The following is a 19,164-nucleotide window of genomic DNA, read 5'->3' as shown; positions in this document are numbered from 1 at the left end:
TCCTGAAGGGGCCGCTCCTCCTGAGGACACAGAAAAGAAAAACCCTTCGGCCGAATTTGACCTGAAAACCGGTGTTCTCTGACCACTTTAAACTCAGCCACCATTCTTCCCTTTATCCAAAAATGACACAGGCCACTACCTACCTACCTCTTTCTCCATTTTTTGGGGACTGTGTTGTAAGGAATTTAAGATAAAAGAAAGATAAGAAATTGGATATTTGTCCTACAATGGTGAAATACCAGTGTTGCGATGCAAAGTTCAAGGACAACTGGAAACTCGACATTTTTTAGCTGATAAGAGCAATGGTCCATCATTACTTTTAAATATATGATTCCTTTCCGTTTTCTCTCTGTATAATTTGTTGTATTGACTAAATAATTAAACTGATCTTACAGGTGTGCCAGGTGAAGGGCGAACAGGCAGCCAAGGTCCCACAGGTCGCCCCGGCAGCCCAGGGACCCCTGGTCGACCAGGAAACCCAGGCAGTCCGGGACAGGCCGGAACCCCGGGATACTGTGATCCAAACTCCTGTATGGGCTACAATGTTGGAGGTGAGTATTAGGATCATAGAACATATAAAACGTGAAGTGAGTGTGACGTCACCCATAGCATTCAGCGCCACTTAAATGAAGCTCCCAATCTTAACTTAGACTTAAACTTAGACAAACTTTATTGATCCACAAGAGACATTGTTTTTATTTTAACGGTTGTAGGAACATAGTGAAAAATCCCGACGGTTTATCCTAATAAATCTCACAATTTGCAAGCAAGACGGTGTGCGGGATTTTTCTCTATGTTCTTGGACTGCTCGCTTTCCTCCAACGCACCCATCTCAAGTAATTGATGTGCGAAGTTCTCATTCCTTTATAACGGTTACAGGAGCAAATTTGGACCCAGACTCTATAATATGAATAGGAAGACAAAATAGCAAAAAAAAAAAAAAAAGCAAAAAAAAAAAAACCCACCAGGTTCATGAAGAACGGATTAAAACAAACATTTTAAGACCAATATGACGAGGCTCACAGCAGCAGTTACTGAGAGAGGGATGGCAATATTCCAATGTAAGTCAATGGGATCCATGGTCAGAAGGAGCCGGAAGAGCCACTTGTGAACTTCCTATTTGGAACATGGCAGCTAGTGCGTTAGCTGTGTCCATTTATATATACAGACTATGATTAGGATGTATGAACCAGTGTGGACTTTGATGAAATTTGATGAAAATTTTTGATGGAAATTTGGTAAGAGTGCTGATTTTTGTTCCCAGAAGCTGAATAAAACTAAATATTTTGTCTATATTTTCCCAGTGTAAAATTATAGTACAATAACATGGCCTTTCATAACATGGCCTGTCATCATATCAGGCTGTTATGTAAGTAAACACAAGTGCAAAAAAAACTACCAGACTCTTAAATGTATTATAATATTACTGTTGACAAAAGGCTCTTGGAGAACTCAAAGAAAACTTGTCCTATTTTAGTTCAGTTTATATTAAGAAGTCATGACTGTCACAGAGCCAAGGGGATCGTTTTGAAGGAGTTTAAAATGCACAACATCTTGTGACGTGTTGCAGATTGAAGCTGATAGAAAGCTGCAAAACAATCGTATATAAACAGACAAAAAGACACATATTTCTGGCTTGGCTGTGATGGCGTCTCTGGCCACTTAAAAGGAACCATTCAATAGGAAACAGAGCAGAGGACGGACAGTGTGGCTGCAGTCTTGTGTGGGGAGTGTTATAATGTGAGTGCCACTGCAGTTGTGGGTAATATGTTTTCATGTTTTGCTCACGAGGCACGTTTTTCATTGAAGGCTGTTTGTAGGATTTATAGTTTTCTGCTTTCTTCAGTGCAAAGAGAAACTTAAATCCAATACATTTTAGCAATATAGCAACATGGCAATTAAGGTTGTAACAGTGCACCCACAGGACATCATTCAATTTTATTTGGATTTGATTTGTTTACTACAATGTGCATTTTATGTTTTTGGATATAAAACTTTTTTTTTGTGCTAATCAATATTACAAATATAATACAAATTAAATGTGCATTGTTACATACTACTTATACTCTGAGGTGGTTTGAGAAGTCAAAAACTGTACTCAAGTAAGAATAGTTATATAGTACATTATTTACTTTACTTTACTTTAATCAAATAGGGGTAATTGTCTGACTCTGGATATCTGTAATTGTTAGAATAAAATGGAACAAAAGTAATGCATAAAACCTTGAATTTTCAAAGGATAGACCACAGAAATGAGTAAAAAACTAAATTATATTTGAAGGAGCAGTGCAAGAAACACAAATGCTCAAATAATTTAGTATCAACATGATGCTTTTGTCAGTAACTTTTACTCAAAAAATACTTCTGTTACACTGTAAAATATATTATAAAAATAGAAGTAAAATTATGATGTCTAAAAACTACTGTAAGAACAATGTTATTTCAGAGTTTTCTCAAGTAACAAAGTAACAGAGTACTGCCCACCTCTGCTTCATACATTCTAATTTCCAGTGTTTAACATGTGAAAGTGCATTTGTAATGTTTGGATTGTCATTGGATTATTAACATTTCCTTCTTCTTTCCTTTGCTCCGTCTCCGTCTCTGTGTGACTCAGGTCAACAGGACTATGGGAATGATTACTGAGAACAACTGTAGCCCTCTTCACCTCATGTGCTCCTCTCCTCCACCCTCCCTCTGTAAATATGACTGAAAACTGAGGAAATTGACAGACTTTTGCATTCCCTCAAGGGGTCCATATTTCTTGGGATGGGTAATTACTCCTGACCCTGGTGCTTAACCTCTAATCCCTGCAGCAGTTCTGTTCACGGGAGACATCTTCAAATTATTCCCACTGCTTAAGCTTGCTTTGCATAAAAAACAAGAGGTTTTTATGCAGCAAATTAAGACACAACATTTGTATGTGTTTATTTTAAGTTGCAGTTTTTGCTCTACAACGTCTGACTATCTTTTGCATGTTTGCTGCCATTTTTCTACTGAAATCCAGACCTTTTTTTGGTTTGTTGATCTTGCTTCATATGACAGCCTCCAAGACAAAAAAACGGATAAGCTTGCTCACTTTCCCCCAAGTGTGAACCACTCCCCACAATGCCTCAGTGATAGTCATTGTGGCTGATCACAGTGCCATCTGTCAACAAATACAGAAATACACACTGCTTCACTGGAGCCTTCCCATGTTTGAGGCTTACAGCTATTTGCAGTTAATCTCATCATTCAGATCTTAATGAATCGACTAAATATTGACGTTGATTAGCTTAATTTGTTATCTGTAAATCGAAGTTGCTGTCTTTATGTGACCCAGTAGTGAGCTTGCAGTAATAAAATGCAGCTTCATTAACCTACTTCTCAACTAACATAATCGTATGGATGCTATCATGGGGCTCAAATCTGCTTACGCACAATCCCAAACTGCTCTTTTCAACTGTTAAATGGGCAAGATAAGAGACAGTTTAAGACCAGGGCTAATGATTCAAATCTAGTGCATTCTTCTTTTAAGTCTTGCCTATGATTATTCTGTAAACTAAAACACAACTCCTTACAGCTTAACCCTGAAGTGCATATGACAGGTTTACTTTGTTTTCTAATTATAACATGGTTTTGTGTGATAGTACCTGTGGTAAATATTCAGTCAAGTGTAAAAAATCAAATTACAGGGAGCAGCTGATGTGACATGAACATTGATCAAATGCACCAAAATGGTTACATTAGGAAGAACTAGCTAAAATCGTATTAAGTCTTTAATAATTATGTAATATTTAATGAATTTAGTAATCTAACCTGTTATATGCACTTGAAGTCTGCATTTTGTTTGGCTGCTCTTCTGATTATTCATCATACCGATCAACTGACCCAAATATTCCCATGAAACCAGTCCAACGGCTGCCTCACGGTGGCTACCAACCATACAACCAACCCTACAACCAGCCCTACAACCCTGCAGCGGTGGGTTACAACAACGACCAGGGTGAAGAGGAGGAAGAGGAGGAACAGGACCCCTATTATCGCGGATACCCCCCTCAGTATTACCCACAACAGTATCGAGCCCCTCCTCAAGCATACCACTCCCCCCCCACCCACTCGGAGGACGTGGAGCTGAGGTCGCCTGGGGTGGTCCAGAGATTTCCGCGGGACGTTAGGAAACAGGAGAGCAGCAATGTGGAGGTAATGGAGGAGAGTGATGAGAAAGGATTCAAAAGAGAAGTATAGACTTGCTTAAATGTATGAGGACTACACATAACAACACAGAAAAGAAAATACTAAAGGTCTTGTCCAAAGTGCTCCCCCGTCTTGTACTGAACCTGCTCAAACTGTGTAAATAGACTTAAATAGACTCTAATATGAGCATTTTATGAAGGGGGAATAAAGTGCCTGATAAATGTCTGCATCATCCAGTGATATTGTACAAGCATTTTGTCCATCTCTCTGCAGGTTTCTGAAATAATTGGTAAAGTTGCATGTGTTCCTTAAGCCAACCATTGAGCGTGTAACTTGCCAGGTTATGGTTTTATGTAACTAAGAGATTTTAAGTGTTACAAATGCTTGGATAAACAAATGTACAGGATACTTTTTATAAGAAACTGGATTGTTTCATCATGGATTGTTTTCACTGAACAGTATTGTTAAAGGTGTACCATGTGACTTTTCTTTTGGCGGGTAAATGGCACCTGCTTGTTTCTGTAGAGATGTTATTGCTTTGCCTGGAATGTTTTGCAGTGTGGTTTAAACATATTTAGTTAATTATTTATATATATATATATATATATATAAAACAAAAAAAATATCTTGGTTTGGTGGAGTCACCCTGCTTGTCACCGTAAAGATGCCATTTTACAGAATATTCCAGACAAGACAACATCTCCATGGAGAAAACAGGTTTCTGACCCTCCACCTAAAAACTCACATAGTGTATCTTTTTGAGATGTACTTTGTATAATAATTTATAACAACCATTATTTTTTTTATTTTGTATCATTTTTTGTTAATTATTTCAAAGCAGTATTTGAATTTTAAAAAACAAATCAGACTTTTTATGCAAAAGTCAGGCCTGCTCACTGTGGTGGTGTTGGCTCACCAGTTTTGTGAAGCCTAAAAGGACCGCACTGCAATGTTGTTTAACAGTATAGTAAATGTCTCATTCACATTTGATCCCATAATATTTTTTATTTATTTTTCTGTTGTTTTTTAACAAATAAAAATGTCATACAAAATGTGTTTCTGCTTTAACTTGAGCTGTAAAAAAACAAACTAAAAACACTGAGGAATAAAAGACGGTAACAGGTTCATTAAATGTTTTACAAGTCTGTTTTATAGTTTACACAGAAAGATTTGATTTACACAACACTGCTGAGCCACCTCATAACATGTTTAAAATTTCCAACCAAAGACTAAGTTTAAATGTCAGTTTTGGAGAGCTCAAGATAAGTGAGGTCAACTGAAAAAAATATGGGTGAGCAACAGCTGCCCCTGGTATTTTATGATCTTACAGTGTGACAATTGTGGTAAGTTGTCAACCAGCTCAAACAGAAGTGCACAAAATAATGACACATTTCTCCAGCCAAATCTGTTGCACGTAGTTGAACGGATACAAAGCATCACACTGGCTGATGTTAACATGTCAAGGATATTTATTCAATATTATTTGAGACATAAATATTAAAGAAACACCAAAAAACAAAGATATTACATGTGGAAGCATCCAACTTCATTTCATTTTATAATCTTCAGGTCTGTGAAGAAAACACAACATAAAACATTAGCAACAAAAGGTAAAAGTTTAAAAAGACAATTACAATAAAAAAGGCAGGCAGATTTTATCTTTGCTTTTCCAAAATTAGACTAGATGCAGCACCCTTTTGTATATTTTCTCCTGTTTAATTTCAAACTAAGATAGCAAGCGACTGATAATATCAGGGTATTGGTTTTGATATGAAGAAGAAAAATGTTATTATCAAGTATAATAGCACTGCTATCAACAACAGCATGTTTACATTGTTGGCTCTGTGCTACAGGGAAGGAGGATGGGTCTTTCAATCTCTGATCTTTGCTTTGACTCCAAGGTTTCTGAGAGAATACCAAGCACATATTTAATAAAATGCACAGCTCAAAACACGATCACAACCTCAAAAAGCACTCTCTCTCTCACACTCACATGTACAGGCACTGATGAATCAAATGAATACGAAAGTGTGTGTGAATATTAACTAGACCACAGCTAATGTAAAAAACGACAACACAAGAAGTTCGACCTTGACGACCACACAGTGACAGGTGTGAGAAGATGCACTGATTGGCTGAGGAGATTGGACCAGTAAACAATAAAAAGTGGCTCATTTATCACTGGCACACAGCCTGACAGCCACAGAATATAATGCAAACAAGCAGTGTGAATGAAAGAAAAGCCATTGCCGTACAAAGTAAACATCAAGGGACAGAAATATGGTGTAAACAACAAGAATACTGTAATTACATGTTCATACTTAAATCCATCCTAATATAAATAATCAAACTAAGACATTGTGAGTCAGAAAGTTACTAGCACTGTTCCAATCTGTGTTCAGCTTCTAGGGCTTTACCACAATATGAAGAGAAGTGTCTTTTCATCTTGACAAGAAAACCAAGGGTCACAGTGTCAGGGTAGCCCTCAACCAGGAAAATATTAGACTCAGAAAAACCATGAATATCATTACAATGTGTTACTGATGCCTTCACAGTACAGAGAGGGAACAACTGTCCATTCAGGAATAATGAAAAAGGCTTAGGGGTGACATTTCACAACAACTTTTCTCAATACTATAACAATAGAAATACGTGAACATGTCTTAGGTTGTAATAGTTGATAGTCAAGGCATTTTAATGATAATTCAGTTACACATGATAATATTATGTTTTGTGTCACAATGTCCTGTATTTATCATGACAAAATGTTAATTTATTTTCCTCTCATCAGTTCAGGTATTGAGCTGGCAAGGGTTGTGTCCACATTCACACAGATGCCGCTTGAGCAAACTACAGGCAGAGGACCACTGCCAGAATAATGACACACATTTGTACAATGTCCAAAGTTAAAGGCTACTAATTTACAGCAATAATTTCATGCTATTAAATAGGAATATATCGCCTTATTTTATTCAGATGATTCAAATTGAGCCACTCAAAATGGTAATGAACGAGATAGGATTTGTAGCTCAACAGCACCACCCTCTGGATTAATAAAACTGTCGCAGCTACAGTCATCATAACTCATACTAAAGTTAGTGTAATGTGATCATTTAAATTATTAACAAAGAAAAACATAAACAAATTTGGTTTTAAAATAGTCTCGAGAACTAGTCATAGCAATAACAATTTTGCTTTGAAAATATTGTATTGTATATATGTATATTTGTTTTGTTTTTTTTCAAGGCGGCCTTAGTATATTATGATCGGACTTGAAATTAGTGTTTACTTACGGCGTCCAAAGTCGTGGGAATGCTTCTATCTCCTCTTGAGAGTATTCACTGAGTTTCCGTGGGACTTCTCTGGGCTGAGGAAGTTCTTCTGTCAGGTTGGCCTTTATGTCATATGGCAAAACCTACAAGTTAAAAAGTAAAAACTGTAAGATAAGATAGGACCAAGACAAACCTAATTGATACTTACATCATCAGCAAAAATGTGCAATCTTTGCATCATGGTGCGTCTATGTAGATTCCTAGGCAGCATGCCATAAACTGCCAACTTCACTATCTGGTTAAAAAAAAGACAAATATGTGCTTGAAAAAAATGTCATTAGTGATTTGATCTCAAGTTGTGCAGGGGCTCCAAACTTTTATTTTTACAACAAGGCGTGTGTGTGTGTATTTTGATATATACGATATGTAAACTACACTTACAGCTTTAGGATCTTTTTGGTGAAGTTGAGCAGCTGTGACCTGCTTGAATCCCCCTGGATAACTGTTAGACATAATGGGTTACGAAGTACCTGATATTAGGCATACTTGAACACTTGAAGCTGTCATGTACCTACCCTGTATGTGAAGAGTAAACTTTCTGTTCCCATTTATTCCCAGAAAAGGCTATTTCTTTGCTATTAATAATTACTACATGGTCACCACAGTCACCTGCAAAGACATGAACAACAGAACAACATAAGCAAGAACATAAACTAGGATACAGAGACTAAAATATGCAAATAAAGGGGCTTTAATAGACACAAAATAATAATAGTTTCATACTCAGGGCATGATAGATGGGTTTGTGTTTGCCCTGTAGTCGAATAGCAGACATAGTTGCTATTTTTCCTGGAGGCTGCATCCTAGCATCAATCAGAAACCAGGAGCGAGCAAACGTGGCCCATTGCTGAGGAGAAACACAGTAATAGAAACATTATTACAATATAACATTATTTCAAACGCAAAAATAACAACACAGACAGATTACTTCTGTTACTACTATTTGACGTTAATTCTGCGGAAAGTGTCAGTGATGCCAATATCAATATGAATAAAGTATATTTATACATATATACCCAAAGTTAAAGCTGTGAACTGTGGATTTGATGCACACTGTATAAATAATGGTCAGTTTAGCGTAGCCTTTATAGCCACGAAGATAATAAACAACGTTATTATAAATATATAGGAAATAACGTAACTTGACATTGGCATCTGTCGTGTTATTGTCTACATTTACCTGGGCTGATCGTGAAAAACTTGACATATCAAAAAATCTATCGGCAGCGCAACATCCTCGAGAGATATTTGACCCCAGCGTGAGCGACGGTCCGTCCCATAAAATCTGTCCCCTCAAAACAAAGATTGTTCCTAAAAGATCCATGGATTCTTCTTGTCATTTGTTTCTCCAAGTCAACAATAAATCCATTGACCAATATGAAAAGATCTATGAGTTTGATATGAAAATAAATGAAGCCCCTATATCAATCACAAACCCGTACGATGTTTTAAAGAATTTTGTATCCAACCGATCTTGTTTTGATGTTAGACCTTACTATACGTCATTTCCTATTCTGGCAAACAGCGCGGGGAAATTTGGTGTCAATAGAAAAGAGACTCCTGGACACTAAAACTATACATTATTTTTAGATATTTCTCAACCTTTACTGCCATCTACTGAACCGTACGTATTTTCTAAAACCTTCTGCTAAAATGCGTACACTGGAGGAGGTTCAGGCCACGCTGCAAATCGCTAAACTTAAAGAAGAGGACTTGCAGACAACCATTCACTGTTTGTCCTTTGGAGAAAATGTTTCGTCTGCAGACTACTGCCTGATGGAGCTGGATGACACCTTGTGCAAACAGATTGAAGCTGGTCAGAGGTACATTAACAACATTATACAAAATTATCGTAACATGCTTGAGTCATTAACACTGTCTGGGATCTTTTTCCAGTCTAGTGATTCGTGGGGATAAGGATGAACGTGCAGTGTTGTGCAGTGGAGATAAAACGTATGATTTAAAGATTGCTGACACTTCAAACCTTCTGCTTTTTGTACCTGGATGTCAAACCCCAGACCAGCTCCCAAACAACCTGGACAGCTCTCACTTGGTCCATACTCAGGTGGCTGTCATCACAAAAACAATATGAGATGTACATTAAGGAGGGTATGTACATGACAGACCTGTGTGAAATCTTGTATTATGTTATAGATCTGGGGGTTTTGTAACAGCTACTGGGAACTGCGTAAACGGCGTCCAAAGCTGAAGAAACTAAAGAAACTTTTGATGGAGAATCCTTATGAAGGACCTGCCATCGGAGGACAAGAAGAGGTCGCAGAAAACCAAGTATGTACCACACACAGCAGGGTCGCGATGACTATAAAACAAATATCTGATCTAATTTTGTTTGTCAGTACACAATGTTTGATCTTTTGGAGCGGATACAAGCCAGTGAAGCAGAAATCAAGGACAATTTGAAGGCTATCCACGCTTGTGAAATAAATGGTAAATATAACTATAAAAGTAATAGAATAAAGTACCAATGTATTTATGCGGTTTTATTTTAGGATGCTGGCGTTTGTTGGACTTTGATTATGAAATGAAGCTTCTTGGTCATGTGTCTCAGCTGGTGGATTCTGAATCATGGTCTTTCAATAAAGTCCCCCTTCAAAACTGTTTGGAAGAATTAGCTCCTCTTGAACCAAAGTAAGATGACACTGCTCTGTATTATGCTATAAATATATGTGCTGTATTGCCAATAGATGTTCTTTAGTAAAAAAGTCATAAATGTATTTACAACAGCATACATTATTCTTTAACAGGGAAATGATAGAACACTGCTTGAACTGTTATGGGCATCGCTATATTGAAAATGGTATGTAATTGGACAGCATTACTGCATACATTACATGTATAGTTTTGGATCATTTCAGTTGTTCAATACTGAACAGTTTTATCATTTTACAGACCAAATTCTTTATTCACTTTATGAGGACAAAATCTGTCAAGCCCTGGCTCTGCTGTTACTGCAGAATGCTGTGAAATTCAACTTAAAAGAGTTTCAGGAAGTCTGGCAGCAGAGTGTCCCAGATGGCATGAGCACCAGTCTGGATCAGCTCAAGGTGATTAAAACTTTCTTTTCCTCTAAATGTTGTGTACATCTTACGTAGCACATTTAATGCTAAATATTACATGGTTCTATGCAGGGTGTTGCCCTGGTGGACCGCACCTCTCGCCCAGAGACCATCTGCCTGCTGCGGGTGGAGGATCTTCCTGAGGACACACAAGAGCGCTTTAACCACCTGTTCACACTACGAGAAAAATGGACTGACGATGACATCACACCATACATACAGTAAGTTTAACTTCATACATAGAGTGAATTGTTTCATTTCAATGTAATCTTGAAGTTTTAACATTCTTTTTTTCTTTTAAAGGGATTTGTGTGGAGAAAAACAGTCCACTGGAGCACTGCTCACAAAATATGCTCGATCTTCAATGCAGAATGGAGTCAAAGTTTTTAACTCTCGAAGACCTGTAGCTACATAAATGTATGTGCTTTTTCATTTTTAATTGTGTTTAAAAATGCTGTTATTATCTTCTCTGTTGGTTTTATTAAAGGTTTAATGTTTATATAAAATTGTTTAGGAATATCATATATTTACCAAGTGGCATCATCCTTTCTACAGTTTGTCCACAAGGTGGTGGTATTTACACTAACATTCAATTTTGTTCACTAGTAATAAAGCCCTGATCTTAATACAATAAATGTTGATAAATTAAAATGTAGTTATTATATATAACTGAGTGTTCCTTTGTAATTGTAACCCACGGGGTGGGAAGTCTCTCCAAGGGTTTGGATGGCACAGGCAAGTTGATCAGAAAAATATGTCATTATTCATTTTACAGTTACTTTAGTATTTTGCAAGTTTTTTCTTTTTTTAAGTTGGTGAAGTTTTTCCAGCATCAGATGGGTGATGAGATGATCAACATCATCACTGAAATGTTTTCTGCTGTATAAGCAGAGCATTTAGGAAAGAAGCACTGTCAGACCATGACAGTCATCAAGCGTTTGAATGATTCAGAGTCAGACATGTATAAAAGAAAAAACACAGATGTCCGTGTTTCAACACTTATCCACCTACACAATGACATGACCCATTGTCCCACTGACTAATCCTGACACCAGCCCCAGGAAGGCCTGACTTATCACTGTGTAGACAACGGAACTAAGATGAAAAGGTTATACATGCATTAATCAGTGTCCTCTTAACAGCAGAAACTTCTTCATTTTAATCACACTTCTCTTTTGGTAAATTAATTTTAGTCATGTTGTTCTTTTTGCAGAAGGAAACGAGAAGAAACATGACTTCACTGCTGACATTCACCTTTGTTCTCTTGAAAATCTATTAAAATAAACATTTTTAAAATATGAAAAAAAAAAATTATTCACAGATACAAGTATAAGAAATTAATAAAATGCATAATATATTCATAGTATTTCACCCATTCTTATGCATAAAAATTATATTAAAAAATAAAAAGCGCTATTAGTTGCAGCACTATCGGGGCAGCATTTCCTCCAGGTCGGCAACAACATAAGACACTACGGCCCATAATGCTGAGCATAGGTCCATCTCATGAGGGTCCTGGACTGTCATGGTGTCTCCTTCACTGTGGTGGAACCAGAAATAGCGACTGTCCATTACATGAAGGCTGGCACCTGGATTAAAAAAATAAATTCATTAAAACAGCAAATGAAGAGAAGAACAGAAAACTGAAAATGACCTGCCTTACTGATAATCTCTACATCTATTAAAAGTAACAGCAAATATTTATTGTATTAATTTACTCAATATTTAACCAGGAAGGTCAGTTGAGAACAGTGTGTGCTTAAATACATATGCCTAAAGATTATTGCAATCATTGAATATCAGCAACTACAGACTAGTTATTAGCCCACTTGGTATGTCAGAAAATCATAACCCAAATATGAAACTCATTACTCAGTAATATGGATACTGGAGGAGAAAAGAAAAATCACATAATTAGGACAAAATTGGCTCTTTCATAAATAATTTTATAGTTGTGTTCTGTATCTATATCAGAACTATTATAAGGCCACATGTTAATATACAAGAAACTACCACTATTTTGTGATGGCATTCTTGAAATAAATCAGTAAGTCAATAAGACTAGTGTTGAGCAATGAAATTGGTATCCTTTTTCTTAGCATCGAAATCAAGTTTGAAATTAATGACAAAACAATTTGTCTACACCTGCATTTTACGGTCTCAATTATAATGCTATATTGTATTGTGTTGCTTTATTAAAAATGTGTATATTATGATTATTGAATGAATAATAATTATGTAACTCTGAATTAATGCTGGGTTGTGTTGGTTAATTCACCAATTTCAGATCCTTATTTTCAGCCCTGTCCATGAGGATGTGAAACTGTGTACAGCGCAACTTAAACAGACAACATACCCACAACTCCAGCATAAGCAGTTTTAATATATACCACAGCATTCACCTGGTATTCCTGCCTGCATCCATGGATTAATGTCCGTTCCTTCTCCATGAGGCTCCAGTTTAGTCGTATTAATGGGAGCCAACAGTTTGACCACTTCCGCCATCACCTGTTTATAACAAGGACAGGTGTTGGGTCTATGCACACAGCACACTTTTCACAGCTCATTCAATGCTGTGTAAGAATTCAATTTGTAAACTTCATTCTATGAGTTTTAAATATTTATTCTATGTTTTTTGGTGGATATTACTGGTAATATAGACATGAACAACCATATATAACTACTATTTATAATTAGTTTTAATATTTCATTCATTCATATTTTAATATTGTTTATGTTTCCAGTTATAATATGCTGTAAGATGTTATAAGATTTTACAATTCAGTGTGCATGTTGTACTGGTAAAACATTTGGTCTATTAGTAATAGAATGAAACAGAGAAGACATTTGAGAAAAATACAGTCATTTTACATAAAGTGAACATTGTTAAAAAATAAAGATAGTGTTGCTTGCATCATATTTGAATGAATTTACAAGACAAATTGGCTTCCATAGAACACGCACCTGCCTGCTCTTCTTTACACAGAAGGCTAAAGATAGTTTGTTTATCTATGTGTTTTTGAATATATGACCAGTGTGTACCTTCTGTGCTGCATCATTGCCAGTAAACTGAAGACCCACTGGTTTGAATGTGCCAAGATCGGACTCCATAACCAAGTCAACATTGGACAGGTTCACCTAGCAGAGAGGAGAGGAATTTCATTTTTAGTTTTTAAATAGTTATTCATGTATGATTACCTTGTGCATATTAAAATACTGCTGAGCTCCTACGCCACCCTGTTCTTCGGCTGTCCACAACACAGCACGCATAGTTCTCCTGGGACGCAAACCTAAAATAGAATAAAAAAGTATTTTATTAAAATTGTGTCCCTAAATAAATATTGTACTGCCAAAACTATAGTCGCTGCCTTTCTATGCAAGACGATAGTGTAAGCAAATGCCTTAATTACCTATGTTTTCCTCTAACAAACAGTTTGAGGAAATTACATGTTTACAGCTGTGGGAATTGCTTTGTAATTTGTTTTTCCACGTTCCAAGTTAGATCAAGAATAAACTACCGATATGAAACATTTATCTCTCTGTGAAGTTTTCCTTTTCTCTATTGATTTATTCATGGTGATCTAAATTACCCATCACAAGCACAAAAATAGAAGTAAATAATCAACTAAACTTTGTTTATGGAGCTCAACAGTCCTGCCCACTTCAAAGTCCGCTCAGTTTCCATGAGTACATTTCTCATGAATTTTTCTCATTGACTTTTCTAAATTTTTAAATATTAAGATTTTAAAAGGCATAACAGGAGTTAAACAGCTAAGTGGTAACTAATATTCATAACGCGTTTGTTTTAAGCTCAAAGAGCACGTTTAGCACTCAAGTTCAAGTTTTAAATAAATTAGTGGTTAATAAAATTTTGAAATAAAATTATAGAACTTGTGGTCATTAGTAGTTGATTAACCCTGAGCAAGCTTTCAGAATTTTAATATAAATTAATAGGAAATTCATTCAGAACCAGGGGGCAGAAGGTCACTGTTAAGCTCCATGGGATTGCATAAGATTTCTGTGTCTCATTTCTAATTAAAAGAAATGTTAAATAAATCCACAAATGCAGTGTGTAAAAAATACCTAAATCTTTGATGAGAGACAGGGCTTCCCAAGAAATCATTGCTCCGCCCCCATCGTCCATTGCACCCTGTCCTACATCCCAACTGTCCAGGTGACCACTTAACAGCACAACCTAAAACATGAAAACATTGACTGTATTATAACAGTGCATTCTTTCAACATGTTCAACCTACTGAGAGATTTAAAGAACAGAGACAGCTTCCAGGAATTTGAAGCATATTCCCGACAGAGGACCTTTCCTGACCTGATGAGTCAAGTTACAAAGTACACTGTGACCCGAACAAGGCTCATTTGTATTGACCCCTGTGTCAACAATGCATTAACCTACTATTAGTCTGTTGGCACTACACACTGACAAAGGAAAAAGACATAGATTACTGTCTTTTACTGGTCAAAACAGAGAACACTTTGATGCACTGTTGTCTACAAAGTCACAATATATGCCATTTACAATACATTTTTGTATTATCTTTGATTACATGTGAGTACCTCATGTTTCATCATATTTGTACATTTGGATAATTACAACTTTTGGAGAATTTATAGTTGGAAAAATTGCAGTCCTCTTGATTTGACATAACGTTGATGTAAATTTTGATGTCATGGTAACTATGCACTATTCATTCAGACATAATTATTATTATTATATATTTATATTGTAGTATATTATATTATATTACAGTTTTTTTTTTAAGTAAAATGACAATAAAAGCATTGTATTTGAATTATATTTGAAATATATAAAAAATTCTTCTTAAATGCTTCCCAGAAAAATGACTCACTAAAGCTAACTGTACATATTATTTTAATACATGAGCAGTAACTACAAATGCTGTGACTGCAAACTATAACACAGTCAGAGATGACATCAGCCATGTGTTTCATTTCCATTTTTCTATACCAAGACCTGCAAGCAAACAAACAGCTAAAAACACAAAAATACAGCTCTTCTAGTGTCTCATTTTAATTTCATATTCATAGAAACTCAAGACAGTTTTAATAGCTCAGAAACATAACTGTGACTTCATCTAAGGTTACGGGGGTACAGGGAATCTTTGTCTGAATAAGTGTAAACACATTTTAGAAGTAAAAACATTCATCTTTAATAATTTATTTGACACACTGTAGTTACTTTTTATTTATTTATGCTGATTACACAAAGTGAAATGTTTGTCAATGTGTTTATTTATACCTATGTGATATTTACATGTGATATGTGATATTTAATGTGATATATACACACTAAAAGGTTAAATTGAGTCAGGACAGAGAAGGCAAAGCAATTGTCCTAATGTTGTTAGTGACTATTAAGATTGAGATCTTTATGTTAACTATTAATGCTTGAGTCAAATGACCCAAGACTGACCTTTCCATTGGGGTGTAACACCAGCGCCAGTAACACACTCAATCTGCAGTTTAATACTCTTTCCCCCAATGCACCTGCCACTTCAATTAATATTTTCTGATTTCTTGACCTATGATATGCACATGCTTGCTCATACATGAAGGAATGTGTGTCTAGCTCATAATTGGATCTTAAAATAAAAACAATTTGTGGAGTTGGCTTTTACAGGTTTTTTTCTAAGTAGATAAGATCTTACAGAAAAAGGTGGACAAAACTGCTGAGGGAAAGTCTGACATCAGCAGAACACAGTCGCTGTCTTTGTTGTATTAGCATGTCAGGAATGTTACAAAGATGCACGAAAGATTGATTCACAGGTATTTCTTCTGGTATTTAGTGATAAAGCTATTAATATTAAAAAAACAAATAAAAAATACAATACAATAAAACAGATACACAACTAGACTGTATATGAAGGTACTGTGTGTGATACCTGCTCAGGGTGCTGCCAGCCTTTGATTTCAGCCACAGTGTTGAAGGAGTCAGCATCGGGCAGAGTGGTGGCTCCCATTGTGAGTTTTACAATGATTTTTTCACCTCTCTTTGCCATACGCCACATCAGCTCAGCGTCCTCTACGGTGATGCAAGCAGTCGGGATTTTCTTTACATCCTCCTGGTAGTACTGCCAACCTGTGTGTGGACTATAAACACACCAGAAGATTTTAAATTAAGGTGTGGATGCAACAACACATCCATCTTGCTCTTATGTTTATTCTTTTTAACTTGTTTTTTTTTTTTTTTTGTCTTGCTTTTAATATTTTTATTCTTATTTCCAACTTAACATCTGCTAGTATGGCGTGATATTTTATTGCACTGTTTGATGTTTGCCTCAAATAATAAAAATTTAATTGAAAGCAGTCAAAACTATCAAATAAAAAAGTCAACAATCTAGACCAATATTTTATACTTACAGATATTAATTAAATTGGTACGGTCATTTGACTATTCAATGTACCTGTTAATTGAAAAGGGAGTGATAGATCTTATAAGAGTGGCCACAGCCCCCAGTTTGGCTGCTTCTGAGGCTCCCAAGCCCCGATAAAGCACGGTCGTCCCATAACTAACAAACGGCTGGTTAAAGACCACAATCTTGCCTGGGACCTCACTCTCTCTTCTCTGCAGTTCTTGAAAAGACTGAACTACTAACACTTCTGCTTGGATACCTGCATATTAAAAATAAACAATGTCATTTTATTTTACTATATATTTATTATATTGTTTTACTTTGCATGTTCAGACCTCACCTTCAGGGGGTGTTCCTATGCTGCTACCAAGCCCAAGTATAGCCAGGTTTTTGGATCTGGGCTGGATCATTTCTGCACTCTCTTTGCCTCTAACCCAATGAGGGACTTTGACTGGCTCTGGAAAAGAATACAATTTAACAGATTTCTCATGTGTATATTTTAAGTATGGCTGAACAATCAATCAGATTTGAATAAAGAACGAGATTCAATCATGTCTAAACATTAATTATATAGTTTGGTCATTTTAATTTAGGTTTACAGCCAGTCTTATGTCTGTAAAAGCATGCAGGGTTTGGGGTAGAGTTCAGACTTGGGACATGGAAATTTGACTCTTTTTTGTGTTAACTAATTATGTTCCTGATCTCCATACTGAAAATTATTTTAATTTTTTTTCTGAAAAAGAAAATCAAATCACAAATCGAGGAAATATGAGGAAACAAATCTTGATTAATGTCCTTGTCATATTGCCCAGCCCTGATTTAAGCCTTGTCCTATGATCTCTGTCCTCACCCAAATGGACATCCAGACCATCTAAAGTCATGGCTTTATACATGTAGTTAATGGCCATCTCCAGATTTTTGGATCCACTGACACGATTCCCAATTGTGTCAGTAAAGTTTGCCAGCCGACTGTAGGAGCGATTCCTGGCATCTCCATACACAGCCAAATGTATTATTTTTTGGGCGATATCCGTATAGGCTGCCACTTCTGTTGCTTTGTCCAAGGCTGCAAAAAAATAAATAAATAAATAAATAAAAATAAGTGTTTACTATAGAGCTACATGTTTTAATAGTTTTATTATTATTATTTATAATATTTAAACTTGGTGTAACTTTCAGGTTGTATTTATTTTTCTGTCATTCTGTGTGTAACTGATATTGAGTATGCAATTTAAAAGATTATAAACAAGACAAGACTAGCCTCTGGATTAGTGTTTTGCTTACTCAGCCATTGGGCCCATTTACACGAATTTATCTGGAAAACAGGCTTAACAATAATCCAATGACTTTATTGGAGGTGTGATCCTACCTTTTGATGCAAAGTTTTTCTTGAAAGTTGAATTTCCTGTTTGAAAAGTGGCTGACTGACAGTTGCACACATATGAACAAGTGTAGAGAAAGGTAATAAATGACAGGACAAAGTTTATTTTGAGATCTCGAGTCATCTGTAATCACAAATCAACATAAGTTGTATCACTCAGAATGAACGGGTCTTTCAAAACATTACTTTTTATCGTTGAATGCAAACTGTACTTACCCTGTCTAAACTTCCGTCAAGTGGCTAGTTTCGTCTAGTGGTGATTGAGGAACGAACAAAAAACATACAGTCTATGAGAAAAACATTGGCACAAGAGAAAGTATCCTGCATTAACACCCTGGTGTGAGAGCGTCTTAAACTGGTCCGACGCGTCTGCCAGAAAGAAAGTTTGCAACGCCCTCATAATCTCTTAACACTCACATGACTATTACTTGTTGTAAAAAACAAATAAACACTGGTAAGATAAATGCATTAAAGGCAACATATCCATGATTAGGATCAATTTGCTACTGGGTTTCCGGGTTTGTGATGTCACGACGCCATGTGTCCTACGTACAGCAGAAACTTCCGGGGTTTTTTCCCCCCCAAAATTAAAAAAGAAAAAGAAAGGCGAAAACTAAACAGAAAGAAAATACAAATTACACATTTTTAAAATAGTAATATAACTTTCATTTTATATTTTCTCAAAGTAGGCCTACTTTTGTCATTTGTTCATTTTATCTTTTCCTGACCATATTTTGTTAACAACCCCATTGTTCATAGTTATCTTCTTTAACATCCTGGTGGTTACTTGTTTTTCTTTCCACAGCCCTTAG

At 36.0% G+C, this 19,164-nt stretch overlaps 4 protein-coding genes across 6 annotated transcripts in view; 2 read left to right on the top strand and 2 right to left on the bottom strand.

The window, feature by feature from the left end:
- col14a1a (collagen, type XIV, alpha 1a) overlaps positions 1–2,666 on the top strand; it is an 86,122-nt gene extending 83,456 nt beyond the window's left edge. Inside the window, exons 46-47 of the mRNA XM_055163876.1 lie at positions 396–551; positions 2,615–2,666. Of these exons, the coding sequence (XP_055019851.1) occupies positions 396–551; positions 2,615–2,643 (185 nt within the window). The 3' untranslated portion in view covers positions 2,644–2,666. The remainder of the gene's footprint in view (positions 1–395; positions 552–2,614) is intronic.
- Positions 2,667–5,300: 2,634 nt separating this feature from the next.
- On the bottom strand, positions 5,301–8,814 carry mrpl13 (mitochondrial ribosomal protein L13). Of its 3 annotated transcripts, XM_055163703.1 has the most exons (8): positions 8,686–8,814; positions 8,229–8,352; positions 8,021–8,114; positions 7,887–7,947; positions 7,654–7,740; positions 7,467–7,588; positions 5,699–5,744; positions 5,301–5,623 (listed from the first exon to the last, which is right to left on the bottom strand). In XM_055163703.1, exons 1-7 carry the CDS (start codon positions 8,710–8,712, stop codon positions 5,720–5,722), a joined length of 540 nt encoding a protein of 179 aa, XP_055019678.1. In that variant the 5' UTR covers positions 8,713–8,814; the 3' UTR covers positions 5,301–5,623; positions 5,699–5,719. The 3 variants fall into 3 exon arrangements, with proteins under 3 accessions (XP_055019678.1, XP_020793138.1, XP_055019677.1); XM_020937479.2 differs by lacking the exon at positions 5,301–5,623 and having other exon boundaries at positions 5,625–5,744; XM_055163702.1 differs by lacking the exons at positions 5,301–5,623; positions 5,699–5,744 and adding an exon at positions 5,840–6,078.
- Positions 8,815–9,010: 196 nt separating this feature from the next.
- On the top strand, positions 9,011–11,744 carry dscc1 (DNA replication and sister chromatid cohesion 1). The gene is made up of 9 exons (XM_020937414.2): positions 9,011–9,328; positions 9,402–9,570; positions 9,660–9,794; positions 9,863–9,953; positions 10,016–10,154; positions 10,271–10,323; positions 10,416–10,570; positions 10,655–10,803; positions 10,886–11,744. Exons 1-9 carry the CDS (start codon positions 9,159–9,161, stop codon positions 10,995–10,997), a joined length of 1,173 nt encoding a protein of 390 aa, XP_020793073.1. The 5' UTR covers positions 9,011–9,158; the 3' UTR covers positions 10,998–11,744.
- A 168-nt stretch (positions 11,745–11,912) lies between these two features.
- LOC110171660 (carboxypeptidase Q) lies at positions 11,913–18,889 on the bottom strand. The gene is made up of 11 exons (XM_020937412.2): positions 18,569–18,889; positions 18,341–18,476; positions 17,822–18,037; positions 17,312–17,428; positions 17,023–17,230; positions 16,501–16,708; positions 14,666–14,777; positions 13,781–13,872; positions 13,625–13,720; positions 12,985–13,090; positions 11,913–12,171 (listed from the first exon to the last, which is right to left on the bottom strand). The coding sequence occupies exons 2-11, from the start codon at positions 18,474–18,476 to the stop codon at positions 12,011–12,013; spliced, it is 1,452 nt and encodes a 483-aa protein (XP_020793071.1). The 5' UTR covers positions 18,569–18,889; the 3' UTR covers positions 11,913–12,010.
- Positions 18,890–19,164: the final 275 nt, after the last annotated feature.

Source organism: Boleophthalmus pectinirostris, unplaced genomic scaffold (genome assembly GCF_026225935.1).
Source record: "Boleophthalmus pectinirostris isolate CB_2022bp ecotype Guang Dong unplaced genomic scaffold, ASM2622593v1 HiC_scaffold_6, whole genome shotgun sequence".
Taxonomy (NCBI): domain Eukaryota; kingdom Metazoa; phylum Chordata; class Actinopteri; order Gobiiformes; family Gobiidae; genus Boleophthalmus; species Boleophthalmus pectinirostris.
This window is presented reverse-complemented; position numbering and strand designations above follow the sequence as displayed.